Below are 21,098 nucleotides of genomic sequence, written 5' to 3' on the forward strand. Positions count from 1 at the left end.
TAATTGGTGCATACCCTGGCATAGGGAATCCATATTGAGATGGAAAGCCTTTTATGTGGTAAAGTGCATCATTTTAAAGCAAGCAGGGGAAACCGACAGGCCATTTGGTCTTATCGTGTCAGTTTTTATGAGTCTATGAAAAAGGGAAAACAAATTAGATTTGGCTTGAGGGGGAGAAGCATGATTTGACCCGCGCAACTACTGTGGTTTTCACAGTAGCCGTGGAAAGGCCAGAAACAAGCAACATAATGGAGCTGCACGAGGGTAAATGCAAACTTAACATGTTTATCATTTTATTCGTCTGTGCACAGAAACTTTCTGTGCCACATATGATTTAATGAATGAAAACCAAATTGCAAACATGATCACTGCAAATATGGCATAATGATTTTATACTGCTCTAGTAAGAAGCCCACTGACGAGAAAAGGCAGCTTCTTACCTGAAGTGATGGCGTCTAACTTATAATGCATTTCTCCAACAACAAAAAAAAATAGAATTTGTAACAAATTTAGTGACTAGTATTTGATAACTTTCTGCAAAAGCGCGTTTTTCATTCTGACGACACTACACAAGATTAACATGCAATTCTTAAACCAGGGTTTTTTAACTTCAGTCCTCAAGACCCCCCTCCCCCCAACAGGTCAGGTTTTCAGGATATCCCTGCTTCAGCACAGGTGGCTGTCTTCGACTGATTGAGTTGAAGCAGGGATATCCTTAAAACCTGACCGGTTGGAGGGGGGGGGTCTTGATTAATGGAGTTGAGATCCCCCGTCTTAAACAATAATGTTCTGTTTTGGGGATTTTACATGTTGTTTTTTTTCTTCCTCTTCTGAACCAGTTACATTTATACACTTTCTGGTATGAACAGTGCGTTATCTGCTGCTACAGATGTAGCCAGGGTTATTTTAACCTCTGTCATGTTCTGGTTGGATAAAATATTCTGCATTATCACTACCATCCTATGGGAACTCTGATATTCTGCATAAGCTCATCTTTTTATCCACAGTTATTGCTACTCTCCTAATATAGGTATACAGTACCATAAACAAGAGTAAAACACATGGTGCTTTTGCTTAACACCACAAGCAAGAAAAAGAGGCACTAACCAGTTAAAAAATAATAATGATGCGTTGGCCTTTTTTTAAACGTTAACATTAAGTTCCCCCTATGCTTGATCTTCAGGATAGCAAAGAAATAAAAGTAATCTCATATACATGTCTATTTTTTTTATCTATGAAATACACTTAGTTTTATGCAGTATAAGTGCGTAATGGAACTTTTAGACGCGGCCGTTTCGCTTCTGACATTCAGCCATCGACGTACAGTTGGCATCTGCTGCTTCAGCCCTGTGGTATGCGATAAGTGTCACAATTAGGGGTTTCAGTTAGGGTAAGGGGTTAGAGGACACATTATCTGTGGCGACGAACTGCCCAACAGCTGAGCGGCGGTGCCGACAAAACGGCTTAGACCGGTATAAGTGCCCATGCATATACTTTGATAAGAGTTTCTGAACTACTGCATGGGTAAGCATGGGTTATCATTTAAGTAGTTTATAGTGATATGAGTGCATATCTTGGTGGTCAGCTTGTTGGTGTAACTACAGTATATACCTATATCCTTTGATTGCAGTAAATGTGTGTCTGGCTGTTCAACTGTTAAAACCAACACACAGAACCAGGTGAAATACAACAACAACAACAAAAAAGTTAGTAGATTCCAAACAGATCCAATAACAAGAAGGGGCAGTGCCAATGACAGGCAAACCGAAAATGCATGGAGTATTGTCCATTTTCATTGACTCAATAAAATTGCTGGGTAACTTCTAAAGATAAACATATGAATCAGGGTTGTGTTTTAGTACAAAAACAGATGGGAGAGTGAGAATTAACCAAAAATACCACAAAAGGTGCAATTTTATAGGACGTTCCACCAATACAATTATACAACATTGTGTAAACATAATTCTGGTAGAAATAAAGTGATAGTTAAGAACAGTTGATCGATCGTGTCTCTGAAAACTAAGTTTAATTATATACATTCAGCTTCATTTATATAACCTCATAAGATAGTATCCAGTTTAACAGACAGAAGGAAACATTTTCAGATTTATACACACTTTGTATACTTTTTACCTCATTACTTTTTTCTTAAGTCTAAAGAAGCAACCAGCGCCATTCTTCTCTCCCCTACCTCATCATTAGCTGAACCAGAGGGACCCTAGTGCTCCTCTTACAACTCTGGAGAGTCCCTGGTTTCAATGATGGTAAGATGTTTATCTGCCAGTATCTATCTATATCTCTCTCTCTATCTCTCTCTCTCTCTCTCGTTATGGTGGGTGAAAAAAGTGACAAAACCCTCCACAGCAAAGCATATAGCAAATGGACATACTACTGTATGCTGCAGTGGAAGTGCTGGGTGATAATGGTGAAAGGCGGGGTTGCAAACCTGTCTGAGACATGCAAATGAGCACACAGTAATATTTCCATTTGCTATATGTGTATGTGGGTAAGTTTACTGGTTATGCCTCTTTGAAAAGCTGTGCAAAGCAGCAAGCATAAGCTTATAGGGGTCCATGTCAAAATGGATTTAAAGCAAAGGGTGGCACAGTGTGCTCATTTGCATGTCATTTCCCAGAATCCCTTGTTGCAGTGGAAGCACTGTATGTTGGGTGATAATGGTGAAAGGCAGGGTTGCAGACCTGTTTAAGACATGCAAATGAGCACACAGTAATATTTACATTATATATATATATATATATATATATATCATTATAAAAAACAAACAAAAGCGCAAGCTCCATAGCACGTAACTGAGTAAAAAATAAGGTACATTTATTTAAAAAATCAGCAACCCATAAGAATGTGCACTTACAGGATTTTAAACAGAACCATTCGTGGGAGAGAAATCTCTATTGTGGTCATCTGCGGTGTTGGGATGAGTCCCAGGTTTGCAGAGAGGATGTAAACAGCCCAGGTTCACCATGAACTCCTATCCCGAATTGGCAGCAAGATATAAAGGCATCCAATGCCTGCACGTCCTTTGCTCCCTCATACAATGGTTGCTAACATTTGAAATTACTGCCAGCCGGAGAGCAGGGAAGCCAGGGACTCCAAATACACCAACACAAACGCAATGACGTCACAGCTCTACGCGTTTCCTCACACTGCGCCGACTTCGCCTTTATATCTTGCTGCCAATTCGGGATAGGAGTTCATGGTGAACCTGGGCTGTTTACATCCACTCTGCAAACCTGGGACTCACCCTACCACCGCAGATGACCACAATAGAGATTTCTCTCCCACGAATGGTTCTGTTTAAAATCCTGTAAGTGCACATTCTTATGGGTTGCTGATTTTGTAAATAAATGTACCTTATTTTTTTACTCAGTTACGTGCTATGGAGCTTGCGCTTTTGTTTGTTTTTTGTTCATAGATTCCAAAAGTGGTTGGCTATACCACTCCCCTTAAAGCTGCAAAGACGCTCCCTGGATCTTCTATTGGGACTATATTTCTCTCTGGATTTTTTGTTTGAGTGGAACATTCAATTTGGATTTTCCTTTTTTTTTCACTATCACGTTATGGTTTGTAGATATTATTAGGTTAAATTGTGGTAATTTTCATTTATTTTAATATTTTAAATATGTTATTATAATTTATCATTTTTTAGGGTTATTTCACATCCTCTTTAGCGCTACTTAATTTTTGTGTTGTCTTTATATATCATTATAAATTCAGTGTCATGTAGGATTACTCAGAATAGAAAAAATATCTTCTGAATACATTGGAGCTTTCCATTGGACACGAACTGAATCTGACCCAGACAGCCTTATTGTTTCCATTGGACAAGCATTCATGAATGGGGCATTACAATTCTCATATCTCAAACAGGGAGTTCCCCAGAGCTGAAAAAAGCACAATCCAACTATAATGTCCCCATAGTTCATATGAAGTGGGGGTAAAAAAAAGAAAACCATCACAAATTGCAGATTTACCATAAAATAGAACCTAGGTGACATTACCTAGAACAAAATGGTTCACTGTAGGTCACTTAACTATAAACAAGGTTCATTAAGGAAACGGCACAGTTAAAGGGGAAAGCTTTTCTTAAAAGAAAAGTGACTGACATTACCTGAAGCAGCATATCAGTTTATGTAAAACAGAGAATAAAATAAAGTGTTGAAACAGAAAACTTTTCCAGTAAAAACTGCATTCAGTTATCCTTAAAGATTATTTCGTTTCTTATACTTATCTACATTTTTACTGCTAGTCAAAGATGACAATGTGGCTATTACTATCCATTAACATTAACTCACAAAGGTTTGTGAAAACTAATGTGGATCTGCTTGTAACTTAAATTTACATTGTACACGGCAACGATTGTTTAAAAAAACAATTTAAAAAAATTTGTGCAAAGTTTTTGATGAACTATATACAATCTGGTCTAGGAATGGAGATATTAGTAGCACTTCCACACTGCTTAGGTTTTTCCACTGTTAAGATTACACTCAGAAACTGGGCGCCACTTAATGCATTCCAAACATTGACCTAAAAGTGAAGTGCAGAAATTCCAATCAGAACTAATGTTTGCTATTACTATATATGTGCAAATTGGATGGTCCCAAAGTCATAAGCAATATTAGCCCCTTTGCTGTTAGAGCCATACTGCAACTCCTATGGGGGTCCAAAGGGATTAACCCACTTCACTTCCACCGGTGCTGCGATGGAGGTACCCCAGCACCCAAAGCTGTTCCAGCTATGTATGGTTCAATGTCTCTGGAGCCACTGTGGAATCTTGTTGAAGGGATCCTGTGTGTGACCCAAAGCTATTTCGGTTCCCCCAATCAAAAAAATCTGGACCAAAGCTGAAATAAAAGAAAAAAATATATTTTTTCATTTAGCAAATCAATTAAAAACAGATCATATAATAGTATACAGATAATATTACAAAGACTCAAAGTAAGCTCTTACCTGCCATGCATGTTCTGTGGTGTAATGTTCCATGCTAGATCATCATCGCTGTCATACCTCCGAGGATTGTCAAAAAAGTAGGATCTGGGACTAAAGCCATGACTAGGGACCATCCCAGGGTTTGTCTGCAAGTACACAAAGCAGCACATTTAAAGCAGCAATCCGTAATGCTTGTTTTTTTTATTAAAAAATAATAATATATATATATATATATATATATACTGTATATCTTATTAGCCTATTTGAAACAAGGGGTCCACCAGAGCAGAACTGTAGCACTTCCCTCGTTCCTGAGATATTAAGTTTTGTCATACCCTTACAATAATAACTTATCCAGAATAAGCAATGTGGCCTCACTTTAGTAGCCAATAGAATGCTGTGGCATCATTGTGACATTGTTTTTCCTAGCAAGTACAGAACTTGTGAAAGTAAACAAAATTAAATATCTTGGAAATCTTGGAAACCGAAGGGTCCCTGGAGTTTAGAGCACCGCAGTTCATCTCCACAGGGTCCCCTGTTTCGTATAAAGTTAAAAAAAAAGATATGAATTGAAGGGGGGGGGGGGTAATTTTGAGGTCACCAGATCATATTAAAAAGAGTGGCCAATTACAAATCCAAACTGTTTCTTCATCAGCTGTTGGGAAAGGGAATATGACCCCCACACCCGACACCCAATTTTTTATTGATAAAAATAAAATGTTTTAAGCTTTTTACTACATCTGAGAGATTTTTTTTCCCCCCTTGTTGGACTGGGTGAGACACCTGATAACTTTATTGTGTAAATATGTTAGAATATTTACATTTAAGGTGTCCAGTTCGGATCCCAGAATTTTTGGTGCATTCTACTCCTTTGACATATATTGACAGATTGTTATTAAAGACAGCAGGCTAAAATGTATGTCATTATTTCATGATATTTCTCCACTTGACCACCTTTGTTTGAATATTAAGTTTAAGAATTCATAATGGTTTGTTAATGTCATATTGTAATGTTGTAAATAATACAGAACAAAGCCTTTTACAGCAAAAGTATTTGTATGAATATAAGATCTGTAGCCTGGGTTTTACAGTATCATAGTACTTATATAAAAGGTTGGCTGTCAAAAAATCAAGCAGGGAAGTCACTTTACACGTAGAAGGTATGTCAGGTCCTACTAAACAACTCTCCCATGTTTCATCACACTGCATTTATAAACAGTCCTTGGGTGATATTATGCCTATAATTACTTTTCTTTTTGAGATTTAACATTTTCCAGCTCATTCATTCTGGTCCTACGAGGGACGGCAATTTTAATGCAGTATTTAGGGTTACAATGTGAGTTTGTGTTGCATTACGTTTTTGCATCCAACAAATTACACACTGTGCTGCTGATAAGCAGCTCACCTGCGTGACAGCCTTTTAACTCACCAGATCCTGAGCGGAGTTTCGAACGCGGAAGAAATACACAACCAAGCTTGTTGGAAATAGCTCCCAGACAAAAAGGATAATTCCGAATACAATGTATCCGGTATCGCCAAGCTTGCATTTCAAATCGGCCTATTTAAGTCAGGAAAACAAAACAAGAAATTTAAAAGGGAAGGAGGAACACATGGGTGACAGACATTTTTTTTATATTTGCAGGGATCTGGCACTAGTGCAAACGTAAACTCTTATTTTTTTTAATTATTATTATAGGAAACCTGCATTCTTGTTTTCTATAGGTTTTTATTTCGATTAAGTTCCAGTAGCTAAATTGGTCCTAAAAAAAGGCACATTCTTTGTTATTTGTTGTACCTTTTAAAAGTTTCACTGACCGAACCTTTGGCAAGGAGGCAATCATACAGGCACCAATATACCGTAGAAACTACTAATGCTAATCTCTCATCCAATTCATTAGTTAGTTACATGCCAGGAAGGAGGGTCTCAGAAAACATTGAAATTATTGTCAACTTTTCAGGAAGGACTATGGACTTCATAAAGTTACCTAGAATAAAGCCATTTGCTGCCAGAAGGACCTACAGTTATGTTATGCTAGTGAAGAGATTAACTGGTCTCTGAGGATAAGGAGTTTTGGAGGCTGGAAGTGTATACAGTGCATCTTGTTCATTTAGAGTCAGATCCACAAAGCTCCATCAAGTGCCTTAACGTGATGATTATCTAAGTTAACGTCACACTACGCATTAACGTGCATCTTCAAACGCCAATAACGAAATGGCATATTTTCGGGCGGAAAGAGCACTACCTTAACTAGAACGTCTGTTAGTGATAATGATACGCAAATTAGGTATTCGCCCTAATAGCGCATATTTTGTTAAAGTTAACAAACGCACAACCCCAGCAAACTCTAACCCCAAAACCCACCACATCATATATATATATATTTTTTTTTAATATATATATATATATATATATATATATATATATATAGCAAATGGGTGAGGGTCTCTTAGTAGATCTCCCTATTTTCTGTTATATTCAGGACTTTTTAACTGTCTTTCTATTTGCTGCAAAGCATTATTTAAAGGCTATTGGGACTGTTATATCAATCTCGGAATTGAGCCCTGTGGCTAATCTCACTGAGTGAACAGAGCCATCGGTATCCCAGTTTAGGGGAGTGACGTCACCATCAGAGGACCCGCGCAACTGCTGATTACAGCTGAGCAGTGACGCTTCCGCATCCGAGCACACAGACGGAGTGAGCGGTTCCTGAGATTATCAGCCCCTTTGATACAGCGATCTGAAAGCATTTTACTGATGTGCCTGTTATTTCTGCTACATTGTAAGTAGCCTCTGTTGCTTGCGCAATAATTTTATTCATAAACGTACTTCACCATATTGGTATCTTTTTCATTTATAGGTACATCTCGTTGTGGAATTTGAATATAGGACTTGTTCACATATTTATCCTTCAGGTGTTGCATATCCATGCACCTGTGTCTCTGATTTGCGCCTTTTGTGTTTTTTTGTACTTTGTATTTTCTTTGGGGTGGTGTACACCAATTACATTGTGGCAGCACTCATAGACATCATTGCAATATTATTTTAAATCAGTTTTGCGCATCTTTTTATATATATATATATATATATATATTGATAAAAAAAAATAGTAGCACCAATTAAGGTAAATACAAAAATATATATCATATATAGGTGTTGTGAATAAAGATGTATGGCAATGAATTATTTAATTAAAGATAGATACTAGAATAATGATATCCAAAATAGTGAAAGCGAGTGGTATTAACGACACAATACAAGTGATACAGTGTATAAAATATACCAATAACTGCAACAAACAAAACATAGAACATATAATGAACCCTCTTCCAAATAAATGTCCAATTAGGTAAATCTTTCAAAATGGATTGAAATATGGGAGTCCAGGCTGCTTTCCAGGAAGAACCACATCCAGTCATAACGACCTAAAGAGAAAAGAAAACAAAAAGCGCACGCTCCTTAGCGTATAAATGTATATTTAATTAATATGGTGTGGGATAGACAAGGGGGGAAAAAGGCACACTTACAAAAGTAAGCTATAAAAACAGCATTTGTGACTAAAATATCACCGCCAACGTGTCTGCTCCGGAAGCACCGTCCTCAGATGGCAGACTCACAGCGTGAGCGGAGGAATCCAATCGGCTAGGTATTCAGACTGATGCAGCCAATGTCCTATTAAAGCTGCCTGCTGGAAATCCTTGGGTCTTGATGAGCGTCCTTTGACACTACGTCCTTTGACACTACGTCATCACGCAGGAGTTTGTTGTGGTCTGAACAAACTCTGTGCGCTCGTCAAGTCCCAAGGATTTCCAGCAGGCAGCTTTAATAGGACATCGGCTGCATCAGTCTGCCTACCTAGCCGATTGGATTTCTCCGCTCACGCTGTGAGTCTGCCATCTGAGGACGGTGCTTCCGGAGCAGACACGTTGGCGGTGATATTTTAGTCACAAATGCTGTTTTTATAGCTCACTTTTGTAAGTGTGCCTTTTTCCCCCCATGTCTATCCCCCTCCATTTTAAATAAATATACATTTATACGCTATGGAGCGTGCGCTTTTTGCGTTCTTTTTTTTATATATATGTATTTATATATATTTATGTCAAAAGGAGTGCTACTGAGCATTGCCAAATGTATAAAACAAAAGACAGAGAAACCCAAAGCTACATCCAATTTTGTCAAATTGGATGTAGCATTGGGCTTCTCTGTCCTCTGTTAAGGTCTACTTAACTTTACATTAGTTAAGTGATACCGAAAGGTGGAGTTACAAGAGAGACTATTTTACTAGTGATAATAAATGGAGACATACTTGTGAACAAACCTGAACACACCTGAAGAATATGCTTATTTGAATCCTATAAACTAGTCTGTCTGTCAGTCTCTCGGAGTACAGCCACCTTTATGTAAGACATTATTACAGCAATGTTGTGCTAATTTAACGGGACGTTAGGTCTATACTAAGCCCTTTGCATATAATTATCTTTGTGGATACGTGCTCCCTTCGGTATAAATAACATCTGTTACGGTTTTAGGCAGTTATAGAAGGCAAAAAGTCCAGGCACTTGGTCTTTCAAAAAAAGTAATTTAATACAGCTGTAATATTTGCTGTATTAAATTACTTTTTTTGGAAGACCGAGTGCCTGGACTTTTTGCCTTCTATATGTGATTATTTGGGGACTTTGCAGGACGGCCCCCTCTTGTCCGTGGGCACCGGCAGGTGATAACTATCTATACGATTATTTTGTGTACCAGACTATCTTCTTTCATTGACTGTTTTAGGCAGTCACGTTATCTGGCCCTTTAGAGGGGGAGTCCAATTGTACTCTCCTGCAAACATGATCTGATTAATTCTAAAGAGATCAAGTGAAACAATGATGGTTTTAGCCCTGCACACACACATTGGTCCTGTTAAACTATAATTTTCAAAGTGGGTGATTCATCAAGGAAATGCTAACGAGCCCAAAGTTCTAGAAAGTCATACTTGCCTGATCTGACACATTGTACCAGTCATAATCAAAGGAGCTGTAGCGTGAGTTGTCTGACAGAGACAAGACCACCAAGTTGTAGCAGGCTCTTGATGTGTAAAGTAGAATCACTGTGACTCCAATACAAGTGACTTGACACACTGATGATCCCTAGAAAATTGTCAAAGGAATCTTAAAATGTTACTTTTAACAAATAACATTTGTTAATTATTTTAATACTAAATTAAATAAGCTGGTATAGATGTATGTATATTTGTACCTATATAGCACCAAGAATATATGCAGTGTTTCACAAAATAAACAATACAGAGAATTCAAATATATATGTAACAAACATAAATAGACATGATAGGAATTCAAGTCCCTGCCCAGGAAAGCATAAACGACCAATTGGTATACATGTAAAGCTAAGGATGACATTATCTATCTATCTATCTATTTATCAATCAACTATCAATGAAGTCACCGAAAAGTAATAACTAGGTATATTACATAAATACATTTTATGCGGGCTCCAGTAAATGCAAATGTTATCGGGGTGCAGGGTTATTAAAAGCATTTATACTAGAAATCACGGAGTAGGTAGTATTACTGAAATATAAACAAATCAAAACACTTGGGGGCCTACTGTACCAAGATCATATTTTTATTGTGCATAAATTTGTGTGTAAAGAGAAGTACAAACGTTCATAAAATGTGCGTAGTATGTATTAAGGACATTATGTGAATTTATACATGACGCATACCATTTTTTGGCTGATACACAGCGACTTAATACTTTTTTGGCGCATTCCAATTCCCCCCTCATCACCTTCTGTGCCTCTCATGTACCAGACTTCTTAGTAAATACCACGACGTTTAATCAAACGACCGCATCACAATCTCGTTGTCCCTGTCTGGTAAAATTCCAATAAAGGGATCCCATTTTTTAAATAGTTTTTCTGTTTTTAGCTCTTTATTGTTTTCGGCTTCCATTTTATCGAACATTAATAATTGTGTTAAATATTTGTTTAGCATCTCCATGTTAGGGGGTATATCCTTTATCCATTGAACATTATAGTTCTTCTAGCTGCCAATAATGTAATTTCTACGAATTTAAGTATTCTCACCCCGTTATTCATGATCTTCCATTCCTCCAAGTTGCCAAATATCAAAGAAACTGTTTCTTTAACCGCAGTTATTTTAACATTCTGCTGTATATAATCCAGCACTTGGTCCCAAAAATGTGCAATCTTGGGGCAGTCCCATAAGCAGTGTTTTAGGTCTGCTTTTGGTTGTAGGCACTTTGGACATCTATTCCTGGATTTGTCTGTATTCTTGTAACTTATGTTAAAAGCACAATATGCCCTGGGTGTCAGTTTTAGTTGTATCTCTCTCATGTTTCTGATATAAGTTTTCTAGTTCTAACTAAACCAGTATTACATCAAGTTCCGTTATTTCCTTGAAATCTTTGTCCCAGGCCACAAAAACCTTTTGCAAAATCCACTCATAATTTTTTAATCTTACCAAATTATATATATCTGATATAGTGTATCTATTCTCTCTGGAAAGAATTTTTTTTTTTATCAAATATATTATTTGACAATACAGCTTGACCCTGTTATAGCGCGATCCGCTACAATGCGGATCCGTTTATAACGCGGTCTAAATGTGGCATCTGATTTAAAAACATCTCCATTTTTTTTTTTACATTAAACATTCAATGCTTTATTGCTAACGGACACACACACACACACACACACACACACACACACACACACACACACACACACACACACACACACACACACAGGAGAGAAATGCAGATGCCAGTTAGTCCTCACGCGGCAAAATTTACGCGATCCCGGGTATAACGCGGTCTCATTCTGTGGACCCCAAGGACCGCGTTATAACGGGGTTCAGCTGTACTTCCTTTTATAGTTCTCCAATGATTTACAATAATGTGTCACCTGTGCATACGAATAACCATGTGAACTAGGTATCTCCCACTTTTCCTTTAATTCCTCAAAGGTAAGGAGCCGTTCCTGGTCTTCCTTTATCAAATGTCCTATACACCTAAAACCCTTGCCTTCCCACAATTGAAAGGATGTCTGATTTTGGCCTGGGAGGAAGTTTGCATTTCCCTTAATAGGCAGAAATTTAGAGATTGTGTATGATAATCCCATATTTGACCTTATTATCATCCATGCTGCGCAAGTGTCTCTTACCAATATACAGGCAGTCCTCGTTTTACAAAGCTTCGCTTTACAACGAATGGCTTATCCAACGCTATGCAATGCATACCTATATTCATTTTTACAACGCCAAAATGGCTTATCCAACGCTAATACGACGCTTTGCAACGTTGTGTATGTGTGTATATATATACACATTCACATAAACAACATTGCAAAGCGTCGTAAGACCGTATATATATAATATTATACTATATAATATTATATTATACTATATAATATATTATTTATTATGTTATATTATATATATAATACAGTATATACACTATATAATTTATGTGTGTGCTGCATATCTTATTGCCTGCATAAAATATTTGGTGTATTTTAGTGTTAAAAAAGCCTTCAGGAACGGAACCTTTCATTTAAACAGTGTTCCTATGGGAAAACATGTTTCGCTTTACAACGTTTCGCTTTACAACGCCATTTTGAGTAACGCATTGTGTTGGATAACCGAGGACTGCCTGTATTATCTTTGATCTCTTGCATGTAGTATGTAGTATATCTCATAGATTCATAGGCTATACCTGCTGCTGCTCTATCTCTAAATTTGAGTGGAAACTTTTCTCCAATATCCAATCACCCGCATGCCTTATAACACATGCTAAATTGTAGTTTCTCATTTCGGGGAAATTTAGTCCCCCCGATTCACTGCAAAGTTGTAGTTTTTTTAATGCTATTCTGGGTCGCCTTCCTCTCCAAATGAACCTACTAAATGCTCTATTTAATTATTTGGTATCTGTATGTTTTATTAATAATGGTAACATGTGTAAGGGGTAGAGAATTGTGGCAAAGTGGACCATTTTGATCAGTTGGCATCACCCTGAAAGGTTCAGAGGGAGGTTCTGCTACCCTTCCAGTTCCTTTATTACCTTCTGAAAAAATACTCTTAAAATTGTCTACATGTAGTTTTCCCAGGTCCGATGCAATATTAATACCTAGATATTTTATAGATTTCGTTGTCCTTTTTAAGTGTAACTTCTCATCCAATGTTACATCATTCTTATTTGTGAGGATTAATATTTCTGTTTTTGTAACATTAACTTTGAACCCTGAGAATTTTCCAAATTCCCCATTAGCTTTAAATGTGTTGGGCAACGCCTGCTCCGGATTAGACACTAGGAGCCGCAGATCGTCCGCAAATAGAGCTAATTTAGCCTCAAACATCCGTATGTTGATTCCCTTGAAACTTTCCATACATCTCAGATATTCGGCCAAAGGCTCAATAGCTAAATTAAAGAGCAACGGTGACAGAGGGCACACCTGTCTCATACCTCTGTGTAATTTAAACTCGGGAGACAATAACCCCGCTGCCATTATTTTAACTTTTGGATTTGTGTACATTGATTGTATTATCCTAAGGAAAGGTCCCTCAATCCCCACTTTTTGCAGTACCTGGAACAGATACTCCCAGCTTACTGAAATTATCAAAAGCCTTTTCGACGTCTATTGATATTCTCATATTATTTTAGATTTAGTCCAGTTTACGGCAGCTATAACTTTTCTTATATTCTTTACCGGATGTCTCCCTTTACAAATCCAGATTGATCTGGATGGATCAATTTTGGTAAGATGATACTAGCCTCTCTGCTAAAAATTTTGAGAGATCTTGGCGTCTTGGTTTAATAATGAAATTGGTCTATATAATTCTGGATTTAGTGGGTTTTTCCCTTCCTTGTGAAGAATCCTTATGAAAGCCATCTTGCCCGTTTCTAAGTATTCTTCAGTTTTTAATATAACTTTGAATGCTTCCTTAAGTGGTAGGCCTATTTCCGCACTTAAGATTTTATAGAATTCGGCCACAAACCCATCGAGCCCTGGTGCTTTGCCATTTTCAAGTTTTTTAATCGACTCTGATATTTGTCTTCTATGGAAAATGGCTAATTTAATCTTTGTTGATCTTCCCTTGTTAATTTAGGCAATTGTAATTTTCCCATGAAATCCTCCACTACCTCTGCGTTTTCCTCACTCTTTTCATATAATTTTTGATAGTATTCTTGAAATGCTAAAGATATTTCTTTGGGTTCAGTTGAGATTTCCCCATTAGCTGTCTGTATTTTCGTTATATGTTTAGATGATGTGTAGTTCCTGACTAAATTCCCCATTAGTTTGCCAGCCTTATTCCCATATCTATCCAGGAAAAAAGGGGGGGGGGTCATGGGGTGCTCCAATCTTATGACAACTATATCAAAAGTTCACAATCTTCATGGACTCCAATAAAGCAGTGTGGGTATAACATAAAATGGCCCTTGAGTCACTCATAACAGCCTAAAGGATGATGTCCTCATAGAAATAAAGGCAGTCCCAGTTAGAGTACTCCACTATAATGGTCAAATATGAAGAAATAAATTCTTACCCACTTCTGCTGTCTGTAGGAGTCCACTGTGGCGTGCCAGCCATGGGAGAAATCCAGGTACAAGTAGAACAAAAAAGCACAGGCGCACTTTCTTGATAAAGGACCTACCCGTCCGAAACGCGTAGGAGGTTGTTTGTGGCCCCCCCTGGGGCTATGTTTGTCATCAGATATGTTCTGAATTAAACGGATTTTACCTTTTAAACCACCTGACTCCCTGGCAGTGCGCCTGTGCTTTTTTGTTCTACTTATTCCCATATCTATATAGATTAAAGTCTCTATATTGCATTTTTTAACTTCCTTTCTCTGCAGCCATACTGTATCTCGCATATGTACTTTAAAATAAATAAATAAATATTCCTCTTTTGTGGCCAAAGATGGCTATAGTTTAAAGCTCCTGTATGCTTCGCTTAGCTCGTCACTCGCTTTCCTGAATTCTGTCTATTTCCTTCCTTTTTTATTTGAAAAGGCCATTATATCTCCCCCTTAGCACCGCCTTTGCAGTTTCCCAATACAATTTTCCTTCATTTTGGTGTGCATTGTTATTGTCCTTGAATTGGTACCATTTGTTTAGTAGGAAAGCTTTAAACTCCTCATTGTGATATAAATGTGAAGGGAACCTCCATATCCTATCGTAGTGCTCATTCTACCCAATATTTAGCCCTATCCATACTGGACCATGGTCAGAAATCAAGATGTTTTCAATGGAAGCTATACCCAGGGTAGGGATTAGATGGTCACTTATTAAAAAAGAATCGATTCTTGAAAAGGTATTATGAGGATGGGAGAAAAAGGAGAACTCCCTCTCTATGGGATTTAGTAACCTCCAGCAGTCCGTCACCCCTAGTGCTTCCCGCAGAGTCTTAATACTCTTCTGTCCTGGATTTAGTCCCCTCTGTTGTATATTTGTCTAACAATGGCTCTTGAGCTATATTAAAATCTTTGCCCACTCTAGTATTGTTACTTTTGTCTTTCAATATTTTTTCCACCGTGCTCTGGAAAAAGCGCTGGCTATTCTCATTGGAGCCACATAGATCATAAATGTTTAATTCTGTTTTGTGTATTTTTACTCTGCATTGCACCAGTCTCCCCGTTGTGTCCTCAGAGGAAGTTATTATTTCCAGGGGCAGTGCTTTATTAATTAAAATTGCTACACCTCCCTTCTTTCCCACTGCTGGGGAATAAATACATTCTCCCACCCAGTCCCGCTTAAGTGTTTTACTTTCGTCTTCATTCAGGTGGGTTTCCTGAACTAGTGCAATATCTGTCTTTAATTTTTTCAGGTGTCTAAGAATTTTGTTTCTTTTTATTGCAAAATTTATGCTCTTTACGTTCCAAGAGACTATTTTCATGTACATTTTACTGTGTGTTTGTGAGTATATACATGCGGTTCTCCTGTTGCCTTTGTGGGTATATTACTCTCTCTTCTACAGCGCACTATGCATGCAGTCATTTTATTACTTTTGCTGCTGATGACCTTAATTCCATGAACTGACACATATCTGACAATACTATAACATAACACACACATATAAAGAAAAAACATTAACATAAACATCACTTGTATAGACTTTCCTTTTTTCCAGGAGCAGCTCCTGCCTCCCGTCCTATTGTGATTCTTCACTCCTCCCGCTCCGCCATATAATATATATCCTTCAATTTATGCCTGACTAATAATCTTTTGGCTTTTCCGACCACTTGTTAGGCCTTATTAACCTGTTATACCCCGTACCGCTTCCTTATATAAACATATTTAACTGCTGCTTGCATTAACATAACTTTTTTTGAGGGAAGGGGGAATGGTTGAGAATGGAGGGAAGGGAGGAGGGAGAGAATGGAGGGAACGGGGGAGGGAGAGAATGGCGGGGACCGGGGAGGGAGAGAATGGAGGGAACGGGGGAGGGAGAGAATGGAGGGAACGGGGGAGGGAGAGAATGGAGGGAACGGGGGAGGGAGAGAATGGAGGGAACGGGGGAGGGAGAGAATGGAGGGAACGGAGGAGGGAGAGAATGCAGGGAACAGGGAGGGAGGGAAGGGGGGAAGGAGCGCGTGAAGGGAAGGGGGGGAAGGAGAGAATGGAGGGAAGGAGAGAATGGAGTGAAGAGGGGGAGGGAGAGAATGGAGGGAAGGAGGGGAGGGAGAGAATGGAGGGAACGGAGGAGGGAGAGAATGGAGGGAACAGGGAGGGAGGGAAGGGGGGAAGGAGAGCATGAAGGGAAGGGGGGGAAGGAGAGAATGGAGGGAAGGGGGGGGAAGGAGAGAATGAAGTGAAGAGGGGGAGGGAGAGAATGGAGGGAAGGAGGGGAGGGAGAGAATGGAGGGAAGGGGGGGAGGGAGAGAATGGAGGTAAGGGGGGGAGGGAGAGAATGGAGGGAAGGGGGAGGGAGAGAATGGAGGGACACAAACACACGTGTCACAGAGAGAGAGACACACACACAGCAACACACACAGCTTCCTCTGTACCTCCTGCAGTTCACACACAGATTTGACAGGGGGGAAGGGGGCGGGCTGCTGGGCAATGTAAAGATCCCTGGCAGGCATTTCCAGCTGATCTCCCTGCACCTCATGGTGGGGGAGAGAGGGGCTGTGGTCGGATCCATGCTATTGCTGCACACTGAAGATCCCCGGCCGGCATCTCCCCCCCTAGTCGTTTTTTTTTTTTTTTTGTACATCGATTCTAAGACGCATCCCAATTTCAGACATGTGAAAATGGGGAAAAAGGTGCGTCTTAGAATTGAGGAAATACGGTACTTTTAAAGTACTGGCGCTCTCTTCTTCTGCGTCATTTTGTTATCTTGCTCTCTTGCTGGCCTCGCTCCTTTTGGGGCTTTCGTCGTTTCTTTCGTTGCTCCTTGATTCACCCCCAGAGCCTTTATTTTGTGCCTTTGCTTCAGGTCTCTGTAAAAACTTTTCCGCTTCCTCTGCCGTGTTGAACACTCTTGTTCCTGCCTCCGTGAAGGCTCTTAGCGTGCAAGGTTAGCTTAGTGCAAATTTTTTGTTCCCTTAAAGAGAGTGCTGCACACCTTGCTGAATTCCCTCCTTTTATCTGACACCGCTGCTGAATAGTCTTGGAATAACAGGATCCTATGTCCCTCAAATATTAGGCTGCATCCATAGAAGGACAAGCAGCACTGAGCCGCGCGGACGCTCCGCACTGAGCCCCGGCATCCTCAATGAGGATGTCTTTAGAGGGGGCTCACGCGAGCGTCCGCAGGCGTGCTCAGGAGTTGGATTTTTCAGCCAACGCCAAAGCTGTTTTTCAGTGCGCTGTCGGCTGAAAACATCCAAGCAGCGTCAACGTCACGGCGCCGTGACGTTGATGCGTCGCGGGCGATTGGCCCAGCGACGTCACTGCCCTGCCTCCCGATCGCGCCCGCTGGTTCAGCACTGCTCCCATCTCTATGGACGCAGCCTTAGGCTGCCAGCACTTTTATATGCTCGTAGCAGGATCCCTTTTTCTGCAAAATCTAGGACTCTTGCCATTACTGCCTGGATTTTTTCTTGCCCCGGTTTGATCTGACTTAGTCTGTTGGCCCTCTCCATTTTGACCTGGGCTCCACCATGAGTAATTCCCAGTGTCTCTTGTATCCATTTGGAGCAAAAGTCCATTAATTGTATTGGTTTCACAGACTCAGGGATCCCAATAATCTGCACATTATCTCTCCGAGATCTATTTTCCAGATCATCCATTTTTTCCTCTAGGGACTGATTCTTTCTTTTTAAAGTTTGCATTTCTAGTTGCAGTGCTGCAGAGTTTTCCTCCATGTCACTCGCTCTATTTTCAGCCTCCCCTATCCTCTGGGAGGTTAGTTCCCCTTTAAGATCCTCTATGGCTCTCTGCAGCATTTCAAAGTATTTCCCTTCCCACAGCTCTGGCCACCTCACCATGCTCTCTCTGCTCCCTGTGTCCCTCACTCTCCTGTGTGTCACAGACATCCTGCTGATTCTCTGCATGCTGCTCCATGAGGTCAGCAGCCATCTTGGATTTTTCCTTTTTCTTCTCTGCCTTCTCAGGACTTTGCTGCTGCTTTGGAGGCATCTTGGATTTTTTTGAGAGATATTTTTCCATCCAGCTCACTTGGGACCCTTTCCTCTCTCCTTACCTGTCACTTATTGTTCAGGTTAGAGATGTTTTGGGTGATTACTAGCTGGGTTTCTGCAGAGCTCAGCACTCTGCTTTCACTTTGCCTAGCACCAAAACAGAACCCTCCTCGATTTTTGGGGTGTTAATCTGACTTTCAAAGGCTATGGAGCCTCTTCTCTAGCTTTCCCTTCTCTTCTGGCGCCTTTTTTGTGTGCAGACTATTGCCTTTTTGGTCGCAATCTGGCAGAGTCTTCACAGAGCTCAATCTTCTGGAAGTCACTTCCTGGTTTTTTAAAGGGGATTGAAATGTCCATCCAATTGGAAACCACAACCAATGATGCTGGCCTGAGATTTGGCAGCCATTTAGTTTCCCCAAGATTGAGATTTAAACCTGGTAATTTACTGGTAAGTATCTTTAGAACCAGGGGGTTCACAAGAGCTGTAAATACAGTGGTTCAGCTCAGTAGGACCATCTTAATTCACATCCATTGATAAATGGGGGCGAAAAAAAAAAAAATCGAGTCTGGGAATTACTGCCTATTGCAGATTAAGAACAATAAGGTTTGTACATAGGTGCGCACAAGCAATTACATTTGAGATTTACGTATTGGATACAGTCTGCACATGCCCTTTTTATACTCAACTGGAATATGTTTTTCAATTGTTTTAATTGTGTGACATCAAGCTGTGTTTTTATTCTCAGCTTCTTTTTGAAGATTGCCGAATCGGTCAACAATGGCATATTTAATAATACATTTGATTTTTTTTTATTAAAACTAATTTAAAATGAATTGTATTCAAAAGTTACTTCATGTGGGTGACCTTAAGACTTAAAACACACAACAGATTTCTACCCAGTGTTTTTCGGCATACAGTAGACACACCTAGAGAACTTGAAACTAGTATGTGAAATAAGAGTTATGCTGGCAACAGTGTTATGGATGAATGTGTGGCAATATCACAAAATCCTTTATCACTCTTTCTTTCACAAGCCCCTGCGGTGAAGCAAATAATTTGTACTTCTATTTTCCATATTTCATAAGTTATATAAACACTATGCATTCAGCAGTTTTCATTACCATGTACGTTTAGAGAATATTAATCTTTTTTTTTTAGTGCTACGACTGCATTCAATAGCCTTCATGGTTTCAATGGCTGAGCTATGTAAAACAGTAGAAATCTCAGTTACAAATAAGGTATTAAAAAAAAGGTGGTTATTCAATATACTGCAACAGTGTCAATTGGGGCACTGTCATATGGGGAAACTACCTTGAATGGGATCTTTCCTCCAATAGTGCCTCAATCTGCAGTTTAATGAATAACTACCATAATGTATAATGCTAGTTCCTCTGCAGCACCTGCTATCCTGATCTATCTTTAGTTCTCTGCTACTTCCACACTTTTGTTCTGCTCATGGGTGTCTTCTGTCTACCCTTTTGTATCTAAAGCCCTCTCTTTCCTAAATTGCCTCTTACTCACTTCCCCACACCTCTGGAATGCCCTTCCCCTCATCATCCAAGTAGCACCCTCACTCAAACTTTAAGACCCATCGTAAAACACACCTCTATTACGAAGCATATGGGTTGCTTTGTGGCTGATATTATACACCTCATACATTGACCGTGGCCCTTTGCAGACACACTTACCTGAACACCCTCCTACTGTCCCAGTAAGTTCTTCCTACGCACCACTTAGATTGTAAGCTCTTCGGGGCAGGGACTAATTTTCCCTATTGTTGCTTATGTCTCAACGCTTATTCCCATTTTGTGTTATTATTATGTCACGTGTATTAGTGCTGTGAATTGCTATGTACATAAATGGCACTATATAAATACAAATATACATACATAATAGCTACATAGTAGATTAGGTTGAAAAAAGACGTACGTCCATCAAGTTCAACCTATGCTAAATTTAGACGATAGATATTTTATCCTAAATTTGTACTTCCAGTATATTGATCCAGAGGCAGGCAAACAAAAAACCCTGGTGAAATATCATCCAATGATATCTTATAGGGGAAAAATAAATTCCTTCCTGACTCCAAAAATTGACAATCAGATTACTCCCTGGATCAACATCCTTCCCATGTTTACTTATTAGGTATATCCCAGTATACCTTTCCTTTCTAAAAAGATGTCCACCTAAATATATACTTCTGGCAATAGGATAGGCGTAACCGTGTACAAATATTATAATGGTGTGTACCAAAAGCTGCATCTCTGTGCGTAATTTTCCCCTTTCTGTGTGTTAAAATATCCACTACTTCAGAGTTTACCTTAATCTCCATGGCTATTTGTTTGCAACTGATATAACACACTTGACCAACAAGCTTCTTAAATTTGACACAACCGTGAGCAAAAAAAAATAGTGCAGTGTCAAAGCAAACTTTGATATATCGCCCAGATACTATCTATCGTGTCTGTATTTTAGCATCTGTCTAGTAAAGTGCTTCATAGGTGGTTAGTGCGGTAAACATGAAAATATACATACATTCTGTAAG

General features: G+C 39.3%; 1 protein-coding gene across 1 annotated transcript in view; it reads right to left on the reverse strand.

Moving 5' to 3' along the window:
- Nucleotides 1-3,474: 3,474 nt before the first annotated feature.
- The window catches only part of GPR137B (G protein-coupled receptor 137B), a 54,402-nt gene continuing 36,778 nt past the window's right edge, over nucleotides 3,475-21,098 (reverse strand). Inside the window, exons 4-7 of the mRNA XM_075596800.1 lie at nucleotides 9,928-10,077; nucleotides 6,377-6,505; nucleotides 4,969-5,093; nucleotides 3,475-4,862 (exon numbers count right to left, since the gene is read on the reverse strand). Coding sequence (XP_075452915.1) covers nucleotides 4,754-4,862; nucleotides 4,969-5,093; nucleotides 6,377-6,505; nucleotides 9,928-10,077 — 513 coding nt within the window. The 3' untranslated portion in view covers nucleotides 3,475-4,753. The remainder of the gene's footprint in view (nucleotides 4,863-4,968; nucleotides 5,094-6,376; nucleotides 6,506-9,927; nucleotides 10,078-21,098) is intronic.

Source organism: Ascaphus truei, chromosome 4 (genome assembly GCF_040206685.1).
Source record: "Ascaphus truei isolate aAscTru1 chromosome 4, aAscTru1.hap1, whole genome shotgun sequence".
Lineage (NCBI taxonomy): Eukaryota > Metazoa > Chordata > Amphibia > Anura > Ascaphidae > Ascaphus > Ascaphus truei.